This window comes from Schistocerca piceifrons, unplaced genomic scaffold (genome assembly GCF_021461385.2).
Source record: "Schistocerca piceifrons isolate TAMUIC-IGC-003096 unplaced genomic scaffold, iqSchPice1.1 HiC_scaffold_2099, whole genome shotgun sequence".
NCBI lineage: Eukaryota > Metazoa > Arthropoda > Insecta > Orthoptera > Acrididae > Schistocerca > Schistocerca piceifrons.
In genome coordinates, this window is record NW_025728007.1 from 20,344 (window position 1) to 41,673 (window position 21,330).

General features: G+C 38.3%; 1 protein-coding gene across 1 annotated transcript; it reads left to right on the forward strand.

The window, feature by feature from the left end:
- Positions 1-18,328: 18,328 nt before the first annotated feature.
- Positions 18,329-20,541, forward strand: LOC124741998 (piggyBac transposable element-derived protein 4-like). Its single transcript, XM_047248742.1, has 3 exons — positions 18,329-18,966; positions 19,120-19,986; positions 20,430-20,541. Exons 1-3 carry the CDS (start codon positions 18,329-18,331, stop codon positions 20,539-20,541), a joined length of 1,617 nt encoding a protein of 538 aa, XP_047104698.1.
- Positions 20,542-21,330: the final 789 nt, after the last annotated feature.

A 21,330-nucleotide genomic window follows, 5' to 3' on the forward strand; every position in this document is an offset into this window, starting at 1 on the left:
GTCAAGACGATGGTCCAAGGGATACAGTAAACCTGGAGTGAAGCATCGGATTCTATAACTAGTGTCCCAGGGATGGTTCAAAACATAGTCAGTAAGAAGAGTCAGTCTTCTTGTAGTTAATCCGGCATTGTGCTTTTTGTATTTAATTCTAATGCAATTTCTCTGTCTTTCATCGTCAATAAGAAGGTGAGAGGGATACAGTAAACCTGAAGTGAAGCATCGGAATCTATAACTAGTATCACAGGAATGGTTCAAAGCATAGTCAGTAAAAAGAGTCAGTCTTCTTGTACTTAAGTCTGCATTGTGCTTTTTGTATTTAATTCCGATGCAATTTCTGTGTTTCATCGTCAATAAGGAGGTCCAAGGGATACAGTAAACCTGGAGTGAAGCATCGGAACCTATAACTAGTGTCACAGGAATGGTTCAAATCACAGACAGTCAGAAGAGTCAGACTTCTTGTACTTAAGTCGGCATTGTGCCTTCTGTATTTAATTGCGATGCAATTTCTGTGTTTCATCGTCAATATGAAGGTCCAAGGGATACAGTAAACCTGGAGTGAAGTATCAGGGTCTATAACTAGTGTCACAGGAATGGTTCAAAACATAGATAGTATGAAGAGTCAGTCTTCCTGTACTTAATTCGGCATTGAGCCTTTTGTATTTAATTCCGCTGGAATTTCTGTGTTTCATCGTCAATACGAAAGGTCCAAGGGATACAGTAATCCTGAAGATAAGCATCGGAATCTATAACTAGAGTCACAGGAATGGTTCAAACATACTCAGTAAGAAGGGTCAGTCTTCTTGTAGTTAAGTTGGCATTGTGCCTATTCTATTTAATTCCGATGCAATTTCTGTGTTTCATCGTCAATAAGAAGGTCCAAGGGATACAGTAAACCTGAAACGTACCATCGAAATTTGTAACTAATGTCACAGGAATGGTTCAAAACATGGACAGCAGGAAAAGTCAGTCTACATGTACTTAAGTCGGCATTGAGCCTTTTGTATTTAATTCCGATGCAATTTCTGTGTTTCATCGTCAATAAGAAGGTCCAAGGGATACAGTAGACCTAAATTGAAGCATCTGAATCTATAACTAGTGTCACAGGAATGGTTCAAAACATAGACAGTAAGAAGAGTCAGTCTTCTTGTACTTATGTCGGCATTGAGCCTTTTGTATTTAATTCCGATGCAATTTCTGTGTTTCACCGTCAATAAGAAGGTCAGAGGGATACAGTAATCCTGAAGTGAACCATCGGAATCTATGACTAGTGGCACAGGAATGGTTCAAAACATAGACAGTAAGAAGAGTCAGTCTTCTTGTACTTAAGTCGGTATTGTGCCTTTTGTATTTAATTCCGATGCAATTTCTGTGTTTCATCGTCAATAAGAGAGTCCAAGGGATACGGTAAACCTGAAGGGAATCGTCGGAATCTATAACTAGAGTCACAGGAATGGTTCAAAACATAGTCAGTAGGAAGAGTCGGTCTTCTTGTACTTAAGTCATCATTGTGCCTTTTGTATTTAATTTTGATGCAATTTCTGTGTTTCATCGTCAATAAGAAGGTCCAAGGGATACAGTAAACCTGGAGTGAAGCATCGGAATCTATAACTAGTGTCACAGGAATGGTTCAAATCACAGACAGTAAGAAGAGTCAGACTTCTTGTACTTAAGTCGGCATTGTGCCTTCTGTATTTAATTGCGATGCAATTTCTGTGTTTCATCGTCAATAAGAAGGTCCAAGGGATACAGAAACCTGGAGTGAAGTATCAGAGTCTATAACTAGTGTCCAGGAATGGTTCAAAACATAGTCAGTAAGATGAGTCCGTCTTCTTGTACATAACTCGGCATTGTGCCTTTTGTATTTTATTTTGATGCAATTTCTGTTTTTCATCGTCAATAATAAGGTCAGAGGCATACAGTAAACTTGAAGTGAAGCATCGGAATCTATAACTAGTGTCACAGGAATGGATCAAAACGTAGTCAGTAAGAAGAGTCAGTCTTCTTGTTTTTAAGTCGGCATTGTGCTTTTGTATTTATTTCCGATGCAATTCCTGTGTTTCATCGTCAATAAGAAGGTCCAAGGGATACAGTAAACCTGGAGTGAAGCATAGGAATTTATTATTAGGGTCCCAGGGATGGTTCAAAACATAGACAGTAAGAAGAGTCAGTCTTCTTGTACTTAAGTCGGCATTGTGCTTTTTGAAATTAATTCCGGTGCAATTTCTGTGTTTAATCGTCAATAAGAAGGTCAGAGGGATACAGTAATCCTGAAGTGAAGCATCGCAATCTATGACTAGTGTCACAGGAATGGTTCAATACATAGTCAGTAAGAAGAGTCAGTCTACTAGTACTTAAGTCGGTATTGTGCCTTTTGTATTTAATTCCGATTCAATTTCCTGAAGTGAACGATCGGAATCCATAACTAGTGTCACAGGAATGGTTCAAAACATAGACAGTAAGAAGAGGCAGTCTTCTTGTACCTAATTCGGCATTGTGCTTTTTGTATTTAATTCTGATGCAATTTCTGTGTTTCATCGTCAATAAGAAGGTCCAAGGGATACAGTAAACCTGGAGTGAAGCATCGGAATCTATAACTAGTGTCACAGGAATGGTTAATACATAGACTGTAAGAAGAGTCAGACTTCTTTTACTTAAGTCGGTATTGTGCCTTTTCTATTTAATTCCGATGCAATTTCTGTGTTTCATCGTCAATAAGAAGGTCAGAGGGATACAGTGAACCTGAAGTGAAGCATCGCAATTTATAACTAGTGTCACAGGACTGGTTCAAAACGTAGTCAGTAAGAAGAGTCAGTCTTCTTGTATTTAAGTCGGCACTGTGCATTTAGTATTTAATTCCGATGCAATTTCTGTGTTTCATCGTCAACAAGAAGGTCCAAGGGATACAGTAAACCTGGAGTGAAGCATCGGAATCTATAACTAGTGTCACAGGGCGGTTAAAAACATAGACAGTAAGATGAGTCAGTATTCTTGTACTTAAGTCGGCATTGTGCCTTTTCTACTTAATTCCGATGCAATTTCTGTGTCTCATCGTCAATAAGAAGGTCCAAGGGATACAGTAAACCTGAAGTGAAGCATCGGAATCTAAAGCTAGTGTCACAGGAATGGTTCTAAACATAGACAGTAGGAAGAGTCAGTCTTCTTGTACTTAAGTCGGCATTGTGCCTATTGTATTTAATTCTGATGCAATTTATGTGTTTCATCGTCAATAAGAAGGTCGAAGGGATAAAGTATACCTGGAGTGAAGCATAGGAATCTATAACTAGTGTCCCAGGGATGGTTCAAAACATAGACAGTAAGAAGAGTCAGTCTTCATGTGCTTAAGTCGGGATTGTGCCTTTTCTATTTCATTCCGATGCAATTTCTGTGTTTCATCGTCAATAGGAAGGTCCAAGGGATACATTAAACCTGAAGTGAATCATCGGAATCTATAACTAGTGTCACAGTAATGGTTCAAATCATAGTCAGTAAGAAGAGTCAGTCTTCTTGTACTTAAGCCATCATTGTGCCTTTTCTATTTAATTCTGATGCAATTTCTGTGTTTCATCGTCAATAAGAAGGTCCAAGGGATAGAGTAAACCTGATGTGATTCATCGGAATCTATAACTAGTGTCACAGGAATGGTTCAAATCATAGTCAGTATGAAGAGTCATTCGTCTTGTACTTAAGTCTGCATTGTGCTTTTTGTATTTAATTCCGGTGCAATATCTGTGTTTCATCGTCAGTAAGAAGGTCCAAGGGATACAGTAAACCTGGAGTGAAGCATCGGATTCTATAACTAGTGTCACAGGGACGGTTCAAAACATAGACAGTAAGATGAGTCTGTATTCTTGTACTTTAGTCGGCATTGTGCCTTTTATATATAATTCCGATGCAATTTCTGTGTTTCATCGTCAATAGGAAGGTCCAAGGGATACAGTAAACCTTATGTGATTCATCGGAATCTATAACTAGTGTCACAGGAATGGTTCAAAACATAGTGAGTAAGAAGAGTGAGTCTTCTTGTACTTAAGTCATCATTGTGCATTTTCTATTTAATTATGATGCAATTTCTATGTTTCATCGTCAATAAGAAGGTCCAAGGGATACAGTAAACTTGGAGTGAAGCATCGGAATCTATAACTAGTGTCACAGGAATGGTTCAAAGCACAGACAGTAAGAAGAGTCAGACTTCTTTTACCTAAGTCGGCATTGTACCTTTTGTATTTAGTCCGATGCAATTTCTGTGTTGCATCGTAAATAAGAAGGTCCAAGGGATACAGTAAACCTGGAGTGAAGCATCGAAATATATAACTAGTGTCACAGGGATGGTTCAAAACATAGGCAGTAAGAAGAGTCAGTCTTCTTGTACTTAAGTCGGCATTGTGCCTTTTGTATTTAATTCCGGTGCAATTTCTGTGTTTCATCGTCAACAAGAAGGTCAGAGGGATACAGTAATCCTGAAGTGAAGCATCGGAATCTATGACTAGTGGCACAGGAATGGTTCAAAACATAGACAGTAAGAAGAGTCAGTCTTCTTGTACTTAAGTCGGTATTGTGCTTTTGTATTTAATTCCGATGCAATTTCTGTGTTTCATCGTCAATAAGAGAGTCCAAGGGATACAGTAAACCTGAAGGGAATCGTCGGAATCTATAACTAGTGTCACAGGAATGGTTCAAAACATAGTCAGTAGGAAGAGTCGGTCTTCTTGTACTTAAGTCATCATTGTGCCTTTTCTATTTAATTCTGATGCAATTTCTGTGTTTCATTGTCAATAAGAAGGTCCAAGGGATAGAGTAAACCTGGAGTGAAGCATCGGAATCTATAACTAGTGTCACAGGATTGGTTCAAACCACAGACAGTAAGAAGAGTCAGACTTCTTTCACTTAAGTCGGCATTGTGCCTTTTGTATTTAATTCCGATGCTATTTCTGTGTTTCATCGTCAATAAGAAGGTCAGAGGGATACAGTAATCCTGAAGTGAAGCATCGGAATCTATGACTAGTGTCACAGGAATGGTTCAAAACATAGTCAGTAAGAAGAGTCAGGCTTCTTGTACTTAAGTCGGTATTGTGCCTTTTGTAATTAATTCCGATGCAATTTCTGTGTTTCCATGTCAATACGAAGGTCAGAGGGATACAGTAAACCTGAAGTGATGCATCGGAATCTATAACTACTGTCACAGGAATGGTTCAAAGCATAGTCAGTAAGAAGAGTCAGTCTTCTTGTACTTAAGTCGGCATTGTACTATTTGTATTTAATTGCGATGCCATTTTTGTGTTTCATTGTCAATAAGAAAGTAGAAGGGATACAGTAAACCTGGAGTGAAGCATCGAAATCTATAACTAGTGTCACAGGGACGGTTCAAAACATAGACAGTAAGATGAGTCAGTATTCTTGTACTTAAGTCGGCATTGTGCCTTTTCTACTTAATTCCGATCCAATTTCTGTGATTCATCGTCAATAAGAACGTCCAAGGGATACAGTAAACCTGAAACGTACCATCGAAATTTGTAACTAATGTCACAGGAATGGTTCAAAACATGGACAGCAGGAAAAGTCAGTCTACATGTACTTAAGTCGGCATTGAGCCTTTTGTATTTAATTCCGATGCAATTTCTGTGTTTCATCGTCAATAAGAAGGTCCAAGGGATACAGTAGACCTAAATTGAAGCATCTGAATCTATAACTAGTGTCACAGGAATGGTTCAAAACATAGACAGTAAGAAGAGTCAGTCTTCTTGTACTTATGTCGGCATTGTGCCTTCTGTATTTAATTGCGATGCAATTTCTGTGTTTCATCGTCAATAAGAAGGTCCAAGGGATACAGTAAACCTGGAGTGAAGTATCAGAGTCTATAACTAGAGTCCAGGAATGGTTCAAAACATAGTCAGTAAGATGAGTCCGTCTTCTTGTACATAACTCGGCATTGTGCCTTTTGTATTTTATTCTGATGCAATTTCTGTTTTTCATCGTCAATAATAAGGTCAGAGGCATACAGTAAACCTGAAGTGAAGCATCGGAATCTATAACTAGTGTCACAGGAATGGATCAAAACGTAGTCAGTAAGAAGAGTCAGTCTTCTTGTTTTTAAGTCGGCATTGTGCTTTTGTATTTACTTCCGATGCAATTCCTGTGTTTGATCGTCAATAAGAAGGTCCAAGGGATACAGTAAACCTGGAGTGAAGCATAGGAATTTATAATTAGTGTCCCAGGGATGGTTCAAAACATAGACTGTAAGAAGAGTCAGTCTTCTTGTACTTAAGTCGGCATTGTGCTTTTTGAAATTAATTCCGGTGCAATTTCTGTGTTTAATCGTCAATAAGAAGGTCAGAGGGATACAGTAATCCTGAAGTGAAGCATCGGAATCTATGACTAGTGTCACAGGAATGGTTCAATACATAGTCAGTAAGAAGAGTCAGTCTACTAGTACTTAAGTCGGTATTGTGCCTTTTGTATTTAATTCCGATGCAATTTCCTGAAGTGAACGATCGGAATCCATAACTAGTGTCACAGGAATGGTTCAAAGCATAGACAGTAAGAAGAGGCAGTCTTCTTGTACCTAATTCGGCATTGTGCTTTTTGTATTTAATTCTGATGCAATTTCTGTGTTTCATCGTCAATAAGAAGGTCCAAGGGATACAGTAAACCTGGAGTGAAGCATCGGAATCTATAACTAGTGTCACAGGAATGGTTCAAAACGTAGTCAGTAAGAAGAGTCAGTCTTCTTGTATTTAAGTCGGCACTGTGCATTTAGTATTTAATTCCGATGCAATTTCTGTGTTTCATCGTCAACAAGAAGGTCCAAGGGATACAGTAAACCTGGAGTGAAGCATCGGAATCTATAACTAGTGTCACAGGGCGGTTAAAAACATAGACAGTAAGATGAGTCAGTATTCTTGTACTTAATTCGGCATTGTGCCTTTTCTATTTAATTCCGATGCAATTTCTGTGTCTCATCGTCAATAAGAAGGTCCAAGGGATACAGTAAACCTGAAGTGAAGCATCGGAATCTAAAGCTAGTGTCACAGGAATGGTTCAAATCATAGTCAGTATGAAGAGTCATTCGTCTTGTACTTAAGTCGGCATTGTGCTTTTTGTATTTAATTCCGGTGCAATATCTGTGTTTCATCGTCAGTAAGAAGGTCCAAGGGATACAGTAAACCTGGAGTGAAGCATCGGAATCTATAACTAGTGTCACAGGGACGGTTCAAAACATAGACAGTAAGATGAGTCTGTATTCTTGTACTTTAGTCGGCATTGTGCCTTTTATATATAATTCCGATGCAATTTCTGTGTTTCATCGTCAATAGGAAGGTCCAAGGGATACAGTAAACCTTATGTGATTCATCGGAATCTATAACTAGTGTCACAGGAATGGTTCAAAACATAGTGAGTAAGAAGAGTGAGTCTTCTTGTACTTAAGTCATCATTGTGCATTTTCTATTTAATTATGATGCAATTTCTATGTTTCATCGTCAATAAGAAGGTCCAAGGGATACAGTAAACTTGGAGTGAAGCATCGGAATCTATAACTAGTGTCACAGGAATGGTTCAAAGCACAGACAGTAAGAAGAGTCAGACTTCTTTTACCTAAGTCGGCATTGTACCTTTTGTATTTAGTCCGATGCAATTTCTGTGTTGCATCGTAAATAAGAAGGTCCAAGGGATACAGTAAACCTGGAGTGAAGCATCGAAATCTATAACTAGTGTCACAGGGATGGTTCAAAACATAGGCAGTAAGAAGAGTCAGTCTTCTTGTACTTAAGTCGGCATTGTGCCTTTTGTATTTAATTCCGGTGCAATTTCTGTGTTTCATCGTCAACAAGAAGGTCAGAGGGATACAGTAATCCTGAAGTGAAGCATCGGAATCTATGACTAGTGGCACAGGAATGGTTCAAAACATAGACAGTAAGAAGAGTCAGTCTTCTTGTACTTAAGTCGGTATTGTGCTTTTGTATTTAATTCCGATGCAATTTCTGTGTTTCATCGTCAATAAGAGAGTCCAAGGGATACAGTAAACCTGAAGGGAATCGTCGGAATCTATAACTAGTGTCACAGGAATGGTTCAAAACATAGTCAGTAGGAAGAGTCGGTCTTCTTGTACTTAAGTCATCATTGTGCCTTTTCTATTTAATTCTGATGCAATTTCTGTGTTTCATTGTCAATAAGAAGGTCCAAGGGATACAGTAAACCTGGAGTGAAGCATCGGAATCTATAACTAGTGTCACAGGATTGGTTCAAACCACAGACAGTAAGAAGAGTCAGACTTCTTTCACTTAAGTCGGCATTGTGCCTTTTGTATTTAATTCCGATGCTATTTCTGTGTTTCATCGTCAATAAGAAGGTCAGAGGGATACAGTAATCCTGAAGTGAAGCATCGGAATCTATGACTAGTGTCACAGGAATGGTTCAAAACATAGTCAGTAAGAAGAGTCAGGCTTCTTGTACTTAAGTCGGTATTGTGCCTTTTGTAATTAATTCCGATGCAATTTCTGTGTTTCCATGTCAATACGAAGGTCAGAGGGATACAGTAAACCTGAAGTGATGCATCGGAATCTATAACTACTGTCACAGGAATGGTTCAAAGCATAGTCAGTAAGAAGAGTCAGTCTTCTTGTACTTAAGTCGGCATTGTACTATTTGTATTTAATTGCGATGCCATTTTTGTGTTTCATTGTCAATAAGAAAGTCGAAGGGATACAGTAAACCTGGAGTGAAGCATCGAAATCTATAACTAGTGTCACAGGGACGGTTCAAAACATAGACAGTAAGATGAGTCAGTATTCTTGTACTTAAGTCGGCATTGTGCCTTTTCTACTTAATTCCGATCCAATTTCTGTGATTCATCGTCAATAAGAACGTCCAAGGGATACAGTAAACCTGAAACGTACCATCGAAATTTGTAACTAATGTCACAGGAATGGTTCAAAACATGGACAGCAGGAAAAGTCAGTCTACATGTACTTAAGTCGGCATTGAGCCTTTTGTATTTAATTCCGATGCAATTTCTGTGTTTCATCGTCAATAAGAAGGTCCAAGGGATACAGTAGACCTAAATTGAAGCATCTGAATCTATAACTAGTGTCACAGGAATGGTTCAAAACATAGACAGTAAGAAGAGTCAGTCTTCTTGTACTTATGTCGGCATTGTGCCTTCTGTATTTAATTGCGATGCAATTTCTGTGTTTCATCGTCAATAAGAAGGTCCAAGGGATACAGTAAACCTGGAGTGAAGTATCAGAGTCTATAACTAGAGTCCAGGAATGGTTCAAAACATAGTCAGTAAGATGAGTCCGTCTTCTTGTACATAACTCGGCATTGTGCCTTTTGTATTTTATTCTGATGCAATTTCTGTTTTTCATCGTCAATAATAAGGTCAGAGGCATACAGTAAACCTGAAGTGAAGCATCGGAATCTATAACTAGTGTCACAGGAATGGATCAAAACGTAGTCAGTAAGAAGAGTCAGTCTTCTTGTTTTTAAGTCGGCATTGTGCTTTTGTATTTACTTCCGATGCAATTCCTGTGTTTGATCGTCAATAAGAAGGTCCAAGGGATACAGTAAACCTGGAGTGAAGCATAGGAATTTATAATTAGTGTCCCAGGGATGGTTCAAAACATAGACTGTAAGAAGAGTCAGTCTTCTTGTACTTAAGTCGGCATTGTGCTTTTTGAAATTAATTCCGGTGCAATTTCTGTGTTTAATCGTCAATAAGAAGGTCAGAGGGATACAGTAATCCTGAAGTGAAGCATCGGAATCTATGACTAGTGTCACAGGAATGGTTCAATACATAGTCAGTAAGAAGAGTCAGTCTACTAGTACTTAAGTCGGTATTGTGCCTTTTGTATTTAATTCCGATGCAATTTCCTGAAGTGAACGATCGGAATCCATAACTAGTGTCACAGGAATGGTTCAAAGCATAGACAGTAAGAAGAGGCAGTCTTCTTGTACCTAATTCGGCATTGTGCTTTTTGTATTTAATTCTGATGCAATTTCTGTGTTTCATCGTCAATAAGAAGGTCCAAGGGATACAGTAAACCTGGAGTGAAGCATCGGAATCTATAACTAGTGTCACAGGAATGGTTCAAAACGTAGTCAGTAAGAAGAGTCAGTCTTCTTGTATTTAAGTCGGCACTGTGCATTTAGTATTTAATTCCGATGCAATTTCTGTGTTTCATCGTCAACAAGAAGGTCCAAGGGATACAGTAAACCTGGAGTGAAGCATCGGAATCTATAACTAGTGTCACAGGGCGGTTAAAAACATAGACAGTAAGATGAGTCAGTATTCTTGTACTTAATTCGGCATTGTGCCTTTTCTATTTAATTCCGATGCAATTTCTGTGTCTCATCGTCAATAAGAAGGTCCAAGGGATACAGTAAACCTGAAGTGAAGCATCGGAATCTAAAGCTAGTGTCACAGGAATGGTTCAAATCATAGTCAGTATGAAGAGTCATTCGTCTTGTACTTAAGTCGGCATTGTGCTTTTTGTATTTAATTCCGGTGCAATATCTGTGTTTCATCGTCAGTAAGAAGGTCCAAGGGATACAGTAAACCTGGAGTGAAGCATCGGAATCTATAACTAGTGTCACAGGGACGGTTCAAAACATAGACAGTAAGATGAGTCTGTATTCTTGTACTTTAGTCGGCATTGTGCCTTTTATATATAATTCCGATGCAATTTCTGTGTTTCATCGTCAATAGGAAGGTCCAAGGGATACAGTAAACCTTATGTGATTCATCGGAATCTATAACTAGTGTCACAGGAATGGTTCAAAACATAGTGAGTAAGAAGAGTGAGTCTTCTTGTACTTATGTCATCATTGTGCATTTTCTATTTAATTCTGATGCAATTTCTATGTTTCATCGTCAATAAGAAGGTCAGAGGGATACAGTAAACTTGGAGTGAAGCATCGGAATCTATAACTAGTGTCACAGGAATGGTTCAAAGCACAGACAGTAAGAAGAGTCAGACTTCTTTTACCTAAATCGGCATTGTACCTTTTGTATTTAGTCCGATGCAATTTCTGTGTTGCATCGTCAATAAGAAGGTCCAAGGGATACAGTAAACCTGGAGTGAAGCGTCAGAGTCTATAACTAGTGTCACAGGAATGGTTCAAAACATAGTCAGCAAGAAGAGTCAGTCTTCTTGTACTTAAGTCATCATTGTGCCTTTTCTATTTAATTATGATGCCATTTCTGAGTTTCATCGTCAATAAGAAGGTCCAAGGGATACAGTAAACCTGGAGTGAAGCATCGGAATCTATAATTAGTGTCACAGGAATGGTTCCAAACATAGACAGTAAGAAGAATCAGACTTCTTTTACTTAAGTCGGCATTGCGCCTTTTGTGTTTAATTCCGATGCAATTTCTGTGTTTCATCGTCAATAAGAAGGTCGAAGGGATACAGTAAACCTGGATTGAAGCATCGGAGTCTATAACTAGTGTCCAGGAATGGTTCAAAACATAGACAGTAAGATGAGTCCGTCTTCTTGTACATAATTCGGCAGTGTGCCTTTTGTATTTAATCCTGATGCAATTTCTGTGTTTCATCGTCAATAAGAAGGTCCAAGGGATACAGTAAACCTATAGTGAAGGATCGGAATATATTACTAGTGTCACAGGAATGGTTCAAAACATAGACAGTAGGAAGAGTCAGTCTTCTTGTACTTAAGTCGGCATTGTGCCTTTTCTATTTAATTCTGATGCAATTTCTGTGTTTCATCGTCAATAAGAAGGTCCAAGGGATACAGTAAACCTATAGTGAAGGATCGGAATATATTACTAGTGTCACAGGAATGGTTCAAAACATAGACAGTAAGAAGAGTCAGACTTCTTTTACTTAAGTCGGCATTGTGCCTTTTGTATTTAATTCCGATGCAATTTCTGTGTTTCATCGTCAATAAGATGGTCGAAGAGATACAGTAAACCTGGAGTGTAGCATCGGAGTCTATAACTAGTGTCCAGGAATGGTTCAAAACATAGACAGTAAGATGAGTCCGTCTTCTTGTACATAATTCGGCATTGTGCCTTTTGTATTTAATTCTGATGCAATTTCTGTGTTTCATCGTCAATAATAAGGTCAGAGGGATACAGTAAACTTGAAGTGAAGCATCGGAATCTATAACTAGTGTCACAGGAATGGATCAAAACATAGTCAGTAAGAAGAGTCAGTCTTCTTGTACTTAAGTCGGCATTGTGCTTTTGTATTTAATTCCGATGCAATTCCTGTGTTTCATCGTCAATAAGAAGGTCCAAGGGATACAGTAAACCTGGAGTGAAGCATCGGAATCTATAACTAGTGTCACAGGGACGGTTCAATACATAGACAGTAAGATGAGTCAGTATTCTTGTACTTAAGTCGGCATTGTGCCTTTTCTATTTAATTCATATGCAATTTCTGTGTTTCATCGTCAATAAGAAGGTCCAAGAGATACAGTAAACCTGAAGTGAAGCATCGGAATCTATAACTAGTGTCACAGGAATGGTTCAAAACATAGGCAGTAGGAAGAGTCAGTCTTCTTGTACTTAAGTCGGCATTGTGCCTATTGTATTTAATTCCGAAGCAATTTCTGTGTTTCATCCTCAAGAAGAAGGTCCAAGGGATACAGTAAACCTGGAGTGAAGCATGGGAATTTATTACTAGTGTCCCAGGGATGGTTCAAAACATAGACAGTAAGAAGAGTCAGTCTTCTTGGACTTAAGTCGGCATTGTGCCTTTTGTACTTAATTCCGGTGCAATTTCTGTGTTTAATCGTCAATAAGAAGGTCAGAGGGATACAGTAATCCTGAAGTGAAGCATCGGTATCTATGACTAGTGTCGCAGGAATGGTTCAATACATAGTCAGTAAGAAGAATCAGTCTACTTGTACTTAAGTCGGTATTGTGCCTTTTGTATTTAATTCCGATGCAATTTCTGTGTTTCATCGTCAATAAGAAGGTCCAAGAGATACATTAAACCAGAAGTGAATCATCGGAATCTATAACTAGTGTCACAGTAATGGTTCAAATCATAGTCAGTAAGAAGAGTCAGTCTTCTTGTACTTAAGTCATCATTGTGCCTTTTCTATTTAATTCTGATGCAATTTCTGTGTTTCATCGCCAATAAGAAGTTCCAAGGGATACAGTAAACCAGATGTGATTCATCGGAATCTATAACTAGTGTCACAGGAATGGTTCAAATCATAGTCAGTTTGAAGAGTCATTCGTCTTGTACTTAAGTCGGCATTGTGCTTTTTGTATTTAATTCCGATGCAATATCTGTGTTTCATCGTCAGTAAGAAGGTCCAAGGGATACAGTAAACATGGAGTGAAGCATCGGAATCTATAACTAGTGTCACAGGGACGGTTCAAAACATAGACAGTAAGATGAGTCTGTATTCTTGTACTTTAGTCGGCATTGTGCCTGTTCTATATAATTCCGATGCAATTTCTGTGTTTCATCGTCAATAGGATGGTATAAGGGATACAGTAAACTTGGAGTGAAGCATCGGAATCTATAACTAGTGTACAGGAATGGTTCAAATCACAGACAGTAAGCAGAGTCAGACTTCTTTTACCTAAGTCGGCATTGTACATTTTGTATTTAGTCAGATGCAATTTCTGTGTTGCATCGTCAATAAGAAGGTCCAAGGGATACAGTAAACCTGGAGTGAAGCGTCAGAGTCTATAACTAGTGTCACAGGAATGGTTCAAAACATAGTCAGTAAGAAGAGTCAGTCTCCTTGTACTTAACTCATCATTGTGCCTTTTCTATTTAATTCTGATGCAATTTCTGTGTTTCATCGTCAATAAGAAGGTCCAAGGGATACAGTAAACCTGGAGTGAAGCATCGGAATCTATAACTAGTGTCACAGGAATGGTTCAAAACATAGACAGTAAGAAGAGTCAGACTTCTTTTACTTAAGTCGGCATTGTGCCTTTTGTATTTAATTCCAATGCAATTTCTGTGTTTCATCGTCAATAAGAACGTCGAAGGGATACAGTAAACCTGGAGTGAAGCATCGGAGTCTATAACTAGTGTCCAGGAATGGTTCAAAACATAGACAGTAAGATGAGTCCGTCTTCTTGTACATAATTCCGCATTGTGCCTTTTGTATTTAATTCTGATGCAATTTCTGTGTTTCATCGTCAATAATAAGGTCAGATTGATACAGTAAACCTGAAGTGAAGCATCGGAATCTATAACTAGTGTCACAGGAATGGATCAAAACATAGTCACTAAGAAGAGTCAGTCTTCTTGTACTTAAGTCGGCATTGTGCCGTTTGTACTTAATTCCGGTGCAATTTCTGTCTTTAATCGTCAATAAGAAGGTCAGAGGGATACAGTAATCCTGAAGTGAAGCATCGGAATCTATGACTAGTGTCACAGGAATGGATCAATACATAGTCAGTAAGAAGAGTCAGTCTACTTGTACTTAAGTCGGTATTGTGCCTTTTGTATTTAATTCCGATGCAATTTCCGTGTTTCATCGTCAATAAGAAGGTCCAAGGGATACAGTAAACCTGAAGTGAACGATCGGAATCCATAACTAGTGTCACAGGAATGGTTCAAAACATAGAGAGTAAGAAGAGTCCGTCTTCTTGTACCTAATTCGGCATTGTGCTTTTTGTATTTAATTCTGATGCAATTTCTGTGTTTCATCGTCAATAAGAAGGTCCAAGGGATACAGTAAACCTGGAGTGAAGCATCGGAATCTATAACTAGTGTCACAGGAATGGTTAAAACATAGACAGTAAGAAGAGTCAGACATCTTTTACTTAAGTCGGTATTGTGCCTTTTGTATTTAATTCCGATGCAATTTCTGTGTTTCATCGTCAATAAGAAGGTCAGAGGGATACAGTAAACCTGAAGTGAAGCATCGCAATCTATAACTAGTGTCACAGGAATGGGTCAAAACATAGTCAGTAAGAAGAGTCAGTCATCTTGTATTTAAGTCGGCATTGTGCTTTTAGTATTTAATTCCGATGCAATTTATGTGTTTCATCGTCAACAAGAAGGTCCAAGGGATACAGTAAACCTGGAGTGAAGCATCGGAATCTATAACTAGTGTCACAGGGCGGTTAAAAACATAGTAAGATGAGTCAGTATTGTTGTACTTAGGTCGGCATTGTGCCTTTTCTATTTAATTGCGATGCAATTTCTGTATCTCATCGTCAATAAGAAGGTCCAAGGGATACAGTAAACCTGAAGTGAAGCAACGGAATCTAAAGCTAGTGTCACAGGAATGGTTCAAAACATAGTCAGTAGGAAGAGTCAGTCTTCTTGTACTTAAGTCGGCATTGTACCTATTGTGTTTAATTCTGATGCAATTTCTGTGTTTCATCGTCAATAAGAAGGTCCAAGGGATACAGTATACATGGAGTGAAGCATAGGAATCTATAACTAGTGTGCCAGGGATGGTTCAAAGCATAGACAGTACGAAGAGTCAGTCTTCATGTGCTTAAGTCGGCATTGTGCCTTTTCTATTTAATTCCGATGCAATTTCTGTGTTTCATCGTCAATAAGAAGGTCAGAGGGATACAGTAATCCTGAAGTGAAGCATCGGAATCTATGACCTGTGTCACAGAAATTGGTTCAAAACATAGTCAGTAAGAACAGTCAGTCTTCCTGTACTTAAGTCGGTATTGTGCCTTTTGTATTTAATTCCGATGCAATTTCTGTGTTTCATCGTCAATAAGAAGGTCAAAGGGATACATTAAACCTGAAGTGAATCATCGGAATCTATAACTAGTGTCACAGTAATGGTTCACATCATAGTCAGTAAGAAGAGTCAGTCTTCTTGTACTTAAGTCATCATTGTGCCTTGTCTAGTTAGTTCTGATGCAATTTCTGTGTTTCATCGTCAATAAGAAGTTCCAAGGGATACAGTAAACCAGATGTGATTCATCGGAATCTATAACTAGTGTCACAGGAATGGTTCAAATCATAGTCAGTATGAAGAGTCATTCGTCTTGTACCTAAGTCGGCATTGTGCTTTTTGTAGTTAATTCCGATGCAATATCTGTGTTTCATCGTCAGTAAGAAGGTCCAAGGGATACAGTAAACCTGGAGTGAAGCATCGGAATCTATAACTAGTGTCACAGGGACGGTTCAAAACATAGACAGTAAGATGAGTCTGTATTCTTGTACTTTAGTCGGCATTGTGCCTTTTCTATATAATTCCGATGCAATTTCTGTGTTTCATCGTCAATAGGAAGGTCCAAGGGATACAGTAAACCTGATGTGATTCATCGGAATCTATAACTAGTGTCACAGGAATGGTTCAAATATAGTCAGTAAGAAGAGTCAGTCTTCTTGTACTTAAGTCATCATTGTGCATTTTCTATTTAATTCTGATGCAATTTCTATGTTTCATCGTCAAATAGAAGGTCCAAGGGATACAGTAAACTTGGAGTGAAGCATCGGAATCTATAACTAGTGTCACAGGAATGGTTCAAAACACAGACAGTAAGAAGAGTCAGACTTCTTTTACCTAAGTCGGCATTGTACCTTTTGTGTTTAGGCCGATGCAATTTCTGTGTTGCATCGTCAATAAGAAGGTCCAAGGGAAACAGTAAACCTGGAGTGAAGCGTCAGAGTCTATAACTTGTGTCACAGGAATGGTTCAAAGCATAGACAGTAAGAAGAGTCAGTCTACTTGTACATAATTCGGCATTGTGCCTTTTGTATTTAATTCCGATGCAATTTCTGTGACTCATCGTCAATAAAATGGTCCAAGGGATACAGTAATCCTGAAGTTAAGCATCGGAATCTATAACTAGTGTCACAGGAATGGTTCAAAGCATAGTCAGTAAGAAGTGTCAGTCTTCTTGTACTTCAGTCGTCATTGTGCCTTTTGTATTTAATTCCGATGCAATTAGTGTGTTTCATCGTCAATAAGAAGGTCCAAGGGATACAGTAAACCTCAAGTGAAGCATCGGAATAAAAAACTAGTGTCACAGGAATGGTTCAAAACATAGAGAGTAGGAAGAGTCAGTCTTCTTGTACTTAAGTCGGCATTGTGCTTTTTCTATATAATTGCGATGCGATTTCTGTGTCTCATTGTCAATAGGAAGGTACAAGGGATACAGTAAACCTGAAGTGAAGCATCGGAATCTATAACTAGTGCCACAGGAATGGTTCAAAACATAATCAGTAAGAAGAGTCAGTCTTCTTGTACTTAAGTCGTCATTGTGCCTTTCTATTTAACTCCGTTGCAATTTCTGTGTTTCATCGTCACTAAGAAGGTCCAAGGGACACAGTAAACCTGGAGAGAAGCATCGGAATCTATAATTAGTGTCACAGGAATGGTTCAAACACAGACAGTAAGATGAGTCAGTCTTCTTGTACATAAGTCAGCATTGTGCCTTTTGTATTTAATTCCGACGCAATTTCTGTGTTTCATCGTCAATAAGAACGTCAGAGGGATATAGTAAATCTGAAGTGAAGCATCGGAATCCATAACTAGTGTCACAGGAATGGTTCAAAACATAGACAATAAGAAGAGTCAGTCTTCTTGTCCTTAAGTCTTCATTGTGCATTTTGTATTTAATTCCGATGAAATTTCTGTGTTTTATCGTCAATAAGAAGGTCAGAGGGATACTGTAAACCTGAAATGAAACATCGGAATCTATAACTAGTGTCACAGGAATGGTTCAAAGCATAGTCAGTAAGAAGAGTCAGTCTACTTGTACTTATGTCGGCATTGTGCCTTTTCTATTTATTTCCGATACAATTTCTGTGTTTCATCGTTAATATGAAGGTCTAAGGGATACAGTAAACCTGAAGTGAAGCATCGGAATCTATAACTAGTGTCACAGGAATGGTTCAAAACATAGTTAGTAAGAAGAGTCAGTCTTCTTGTACTTTTGTCGGCATTGTGCCTTTTGTATTTAACCCTGCTGTTCTGTTCGGGTCTATATGACCCGAAACGAATATGAACGTTATTTTACATTATGTAAATACCAATATATATTTATGAAACTTTGTGACTTTGTCTGAAAATGGATGAGCAGCATGTGTTTTAAAAGGTTTTAAAAAAGTTTAAGAAGTTTGGGCTTCAACTGTAATAGTTGCATATGTAATGTTCGGGTCATAATGACCCGACACAAATATGTTTAGTGTAACTCGTATTTATTTCTAAAATCTGGAAATGGCGAAAATTATTTTTGTTGTGTTGTGTGGGAATAGTGACTGCATCATTCCAACTTACTCTCAACAATCACCTAAAGCTCCATGCGTTCACAACAATGGGCTTGTTTGTTGCTTTCCCCAGGAAATAATAATTGGCAGTTCTCAATAATTGGAATGCTTTGTTTCTGCCCAGTTTGACTTGTGACACCATGGCGATGAGACCATTGAATGATCGTGAGTTGGAAGAAATAGTAAATGCCTCACCAGATGAAGGATCACTTTCTGAGTTTGAAGATCACATCAGCAATGCATCTGAAAGCGAGTGTTCCGATGACAGTTACGACAGTCCACAGCCCATACAAAATAGTGTAGAGACTTTTCTTTCTAAAAATGGGAATATAGAATGGCAGTTGCATCCACCAGCACAACATGGTCGCCTACCAGCTTCGAACATCATCAAGAGTACCCCAGGAGTTACCAGGTATGCAGTCAGCAGAATATCTGATGTAAAATGTTCATTTGAAGCAGTATTTCACACAGCGCTTCAAAATGAAATAATAGAGATGACAAATATTGAAGGGCAGCGAGTTTATGGTGAACAGTGGACAGATATTGATGGTTCTGTTTTCCATGCATACTTAGGACTCTTACTCCTAGCGGGTGTATATCGATCTCATGGGGAGTCTACAAAAAGTTTGTGGGATAAAGATACTGGGCGAAACATATTTCGAGCAACCATGTCTCATGAAACATTCTGTAAGATATCACGTGTCCTGCGATTTGACAAGAAATCTACTAGAGAGGAAAGACGACGTACTGACAAACTTGCCGCAATTCGTAGTATTTGGGAGAAGTGGGTAGAGGTCCTTCCTAAACTGTATAATCCAGGAGAAAATGTTACTGTTGACGAGCAGTTAGTAGCATTTAGAGGTCGCTGTCCATTCAAGCAGTATATCCCAAGTAAACCGGCAAAATATGGGATCAAAATATGGACCATGTGTGACAGCAAAACTTCATACGTACTGAAAGCCCAAATTTATACAGGAAAGGTGAGTGGAGCGGCACCAGAAAGAAATCAGGGAATGAGGGTGGTATCTGATCTCACTTCTGAGTTACGTGGTCAGAATATCACGTGTGACAACTTTTTTACGTCGTACAATTTGGGGCAGCTGCTTCTGAAAAGGAAATTGACTATGTTGGGAACTATACGGAAAAATAAGCCGGAGCTTCCACACAAAATGACCAACAAGGAGGTACACAGCTCTTCATTTTACTTCACAAATGACACTACTGTGGTTAATTATATTCCTAAGAGACACAAGAATGTTGTACTTATGAGCACTCTCCACCATGATGCGGAAATCAGTGACAGGGCTGATAAGAAGCCAAAAATGATTTTGGACTATAATTCAACCAAAGGTGCTGTAGACACGCTTGATCAGTTATTAGGTACATATACATGCAAACGAAAAAGTAATAGGTGGCCAATGATAGTTTTCTACAATATTCTTGATGTTTCTGCTTATAATGCATACGTTTTGTGGATTTCGGTTGACCCTAATTGGAATGCAAGCAAATTGACTAGAAGGAGAATATTCTTGGAGGAACTTGGAAAGTCACTGATAAAAGAACATATTGCATCAAGAACGCATTTCCCAAGAACAGAAGATTCTTTGAGAATGGTCACAAGCATCCAAAACCCGAATGATGTGGGTGGTGTGTCAGAATCGGTAACAACAAGAAAATCTACAAAACGTGCACGCTGTAAGTTCTGTCCATCAAGTAATGACAATAAAACAAACATGGTGTGTGGAAAATGTAGTAAACATATTTGCAAGAAACATGTAACCTACTTGTGTCCACAGTGCAAGCAGTAAGAAAAGAACTGTAGTATTTTATAAGATGATTGTATTGAAAATTCTGTTGTTTCAAATTTATGTGAATACTTGTGCCTAAACTACAATCAGTAAGAAGAGAGGATTCTAAAGTTGTAGTGCTTTCTATGTTGGAATGTAATAAAAAAACTGTAGTGTGTTCTGTACTGTAGTGTGCTCTAAGATGAATATCTGTAATGACAACTGTCTGTTGTTAGAAAATGTCAATACTTACGTCTAAACTGTCAACAATAAGAATAGAAGTATGGAAAAACTGTAGTGCTTTCTAAGTTGAATGCCTGTAATGGAAACTGTCTGTTGTTTCAAATTTATGTGCATATTTAAATGAAAAATATCCCTCAATAAAGTTGTATGCATTGTTATTATTATTATTATTACCATTATTATTATTATTATTATTATTATTATTATTACTAACAAGGTACTGGAATAGAACAACAATGTCGATAGCTAAAACTGTACCAAAATTTATGTTTCTAAAGCATTTTGATATGTCGGGTCATATTGACCCGAACAGTATATATGTCAAGTAAAAGTGAACAGAACAGCAGGGTTAATTCCGATGCAATTTCTGTGTTTCATCGTTACTAAGAAGGTCAGTGGGATACAGTAATCCTGAAGTTGAGGATCGGAATCTATAACTAGCGTCACAGGAATGGTTCAAAACATAGTCAGTAAGAAGAGTCAGTCTTCTTGTAGTCAAGTCGGTATTGTGATATTTCTATTTAATTCCGATGCAATTTCTGTGTTTCATCGTCAATAAGAAGGTCGAAGGGATGCAGTAAACCTGGAGTGAAGCATCGGAGTCTATAACTAGTGTCCAGGAATGGTTCAAAACATAGACAGTAAGATGAGTCCGTCTTCTTGTACATAATTCCGCATTGTGCCTTTTGTATTTAATTCTGATGCAATTTCTGTGTTTCATCGTCAATAATAAGGTCAGAGGGATACAGTAAACCTGAAGTGAAGCATTGGAATCTATAACTAGTGTCACAGGAATGGATCAAAACATAGTCAGTAAGAAGAGTCAGTCCTCTTGTACTTAAGTCGGCATTGTGCCTTTTGTACTTAATTCCAGTGCAATTTCTGTGTTTAATCGTCAATAAGAAGGTCAGAGGGATACAGTAAACCTGAAGTGAAGCATCGCAATCTATAACTAGTGTCACAGGAATGGTTCAAAACATAGTCAGTAAGAAGAGTCAGTCTTCTTGTATTTAAGTCGGCATTGTGCTTTTAGTATTTAATTCCGATGCAATTTCTGTGTTTCATCGTCAACAAGAAGGTCCAAGGGATACAGTAAACCTGGAGTGAAGCATCGGAAT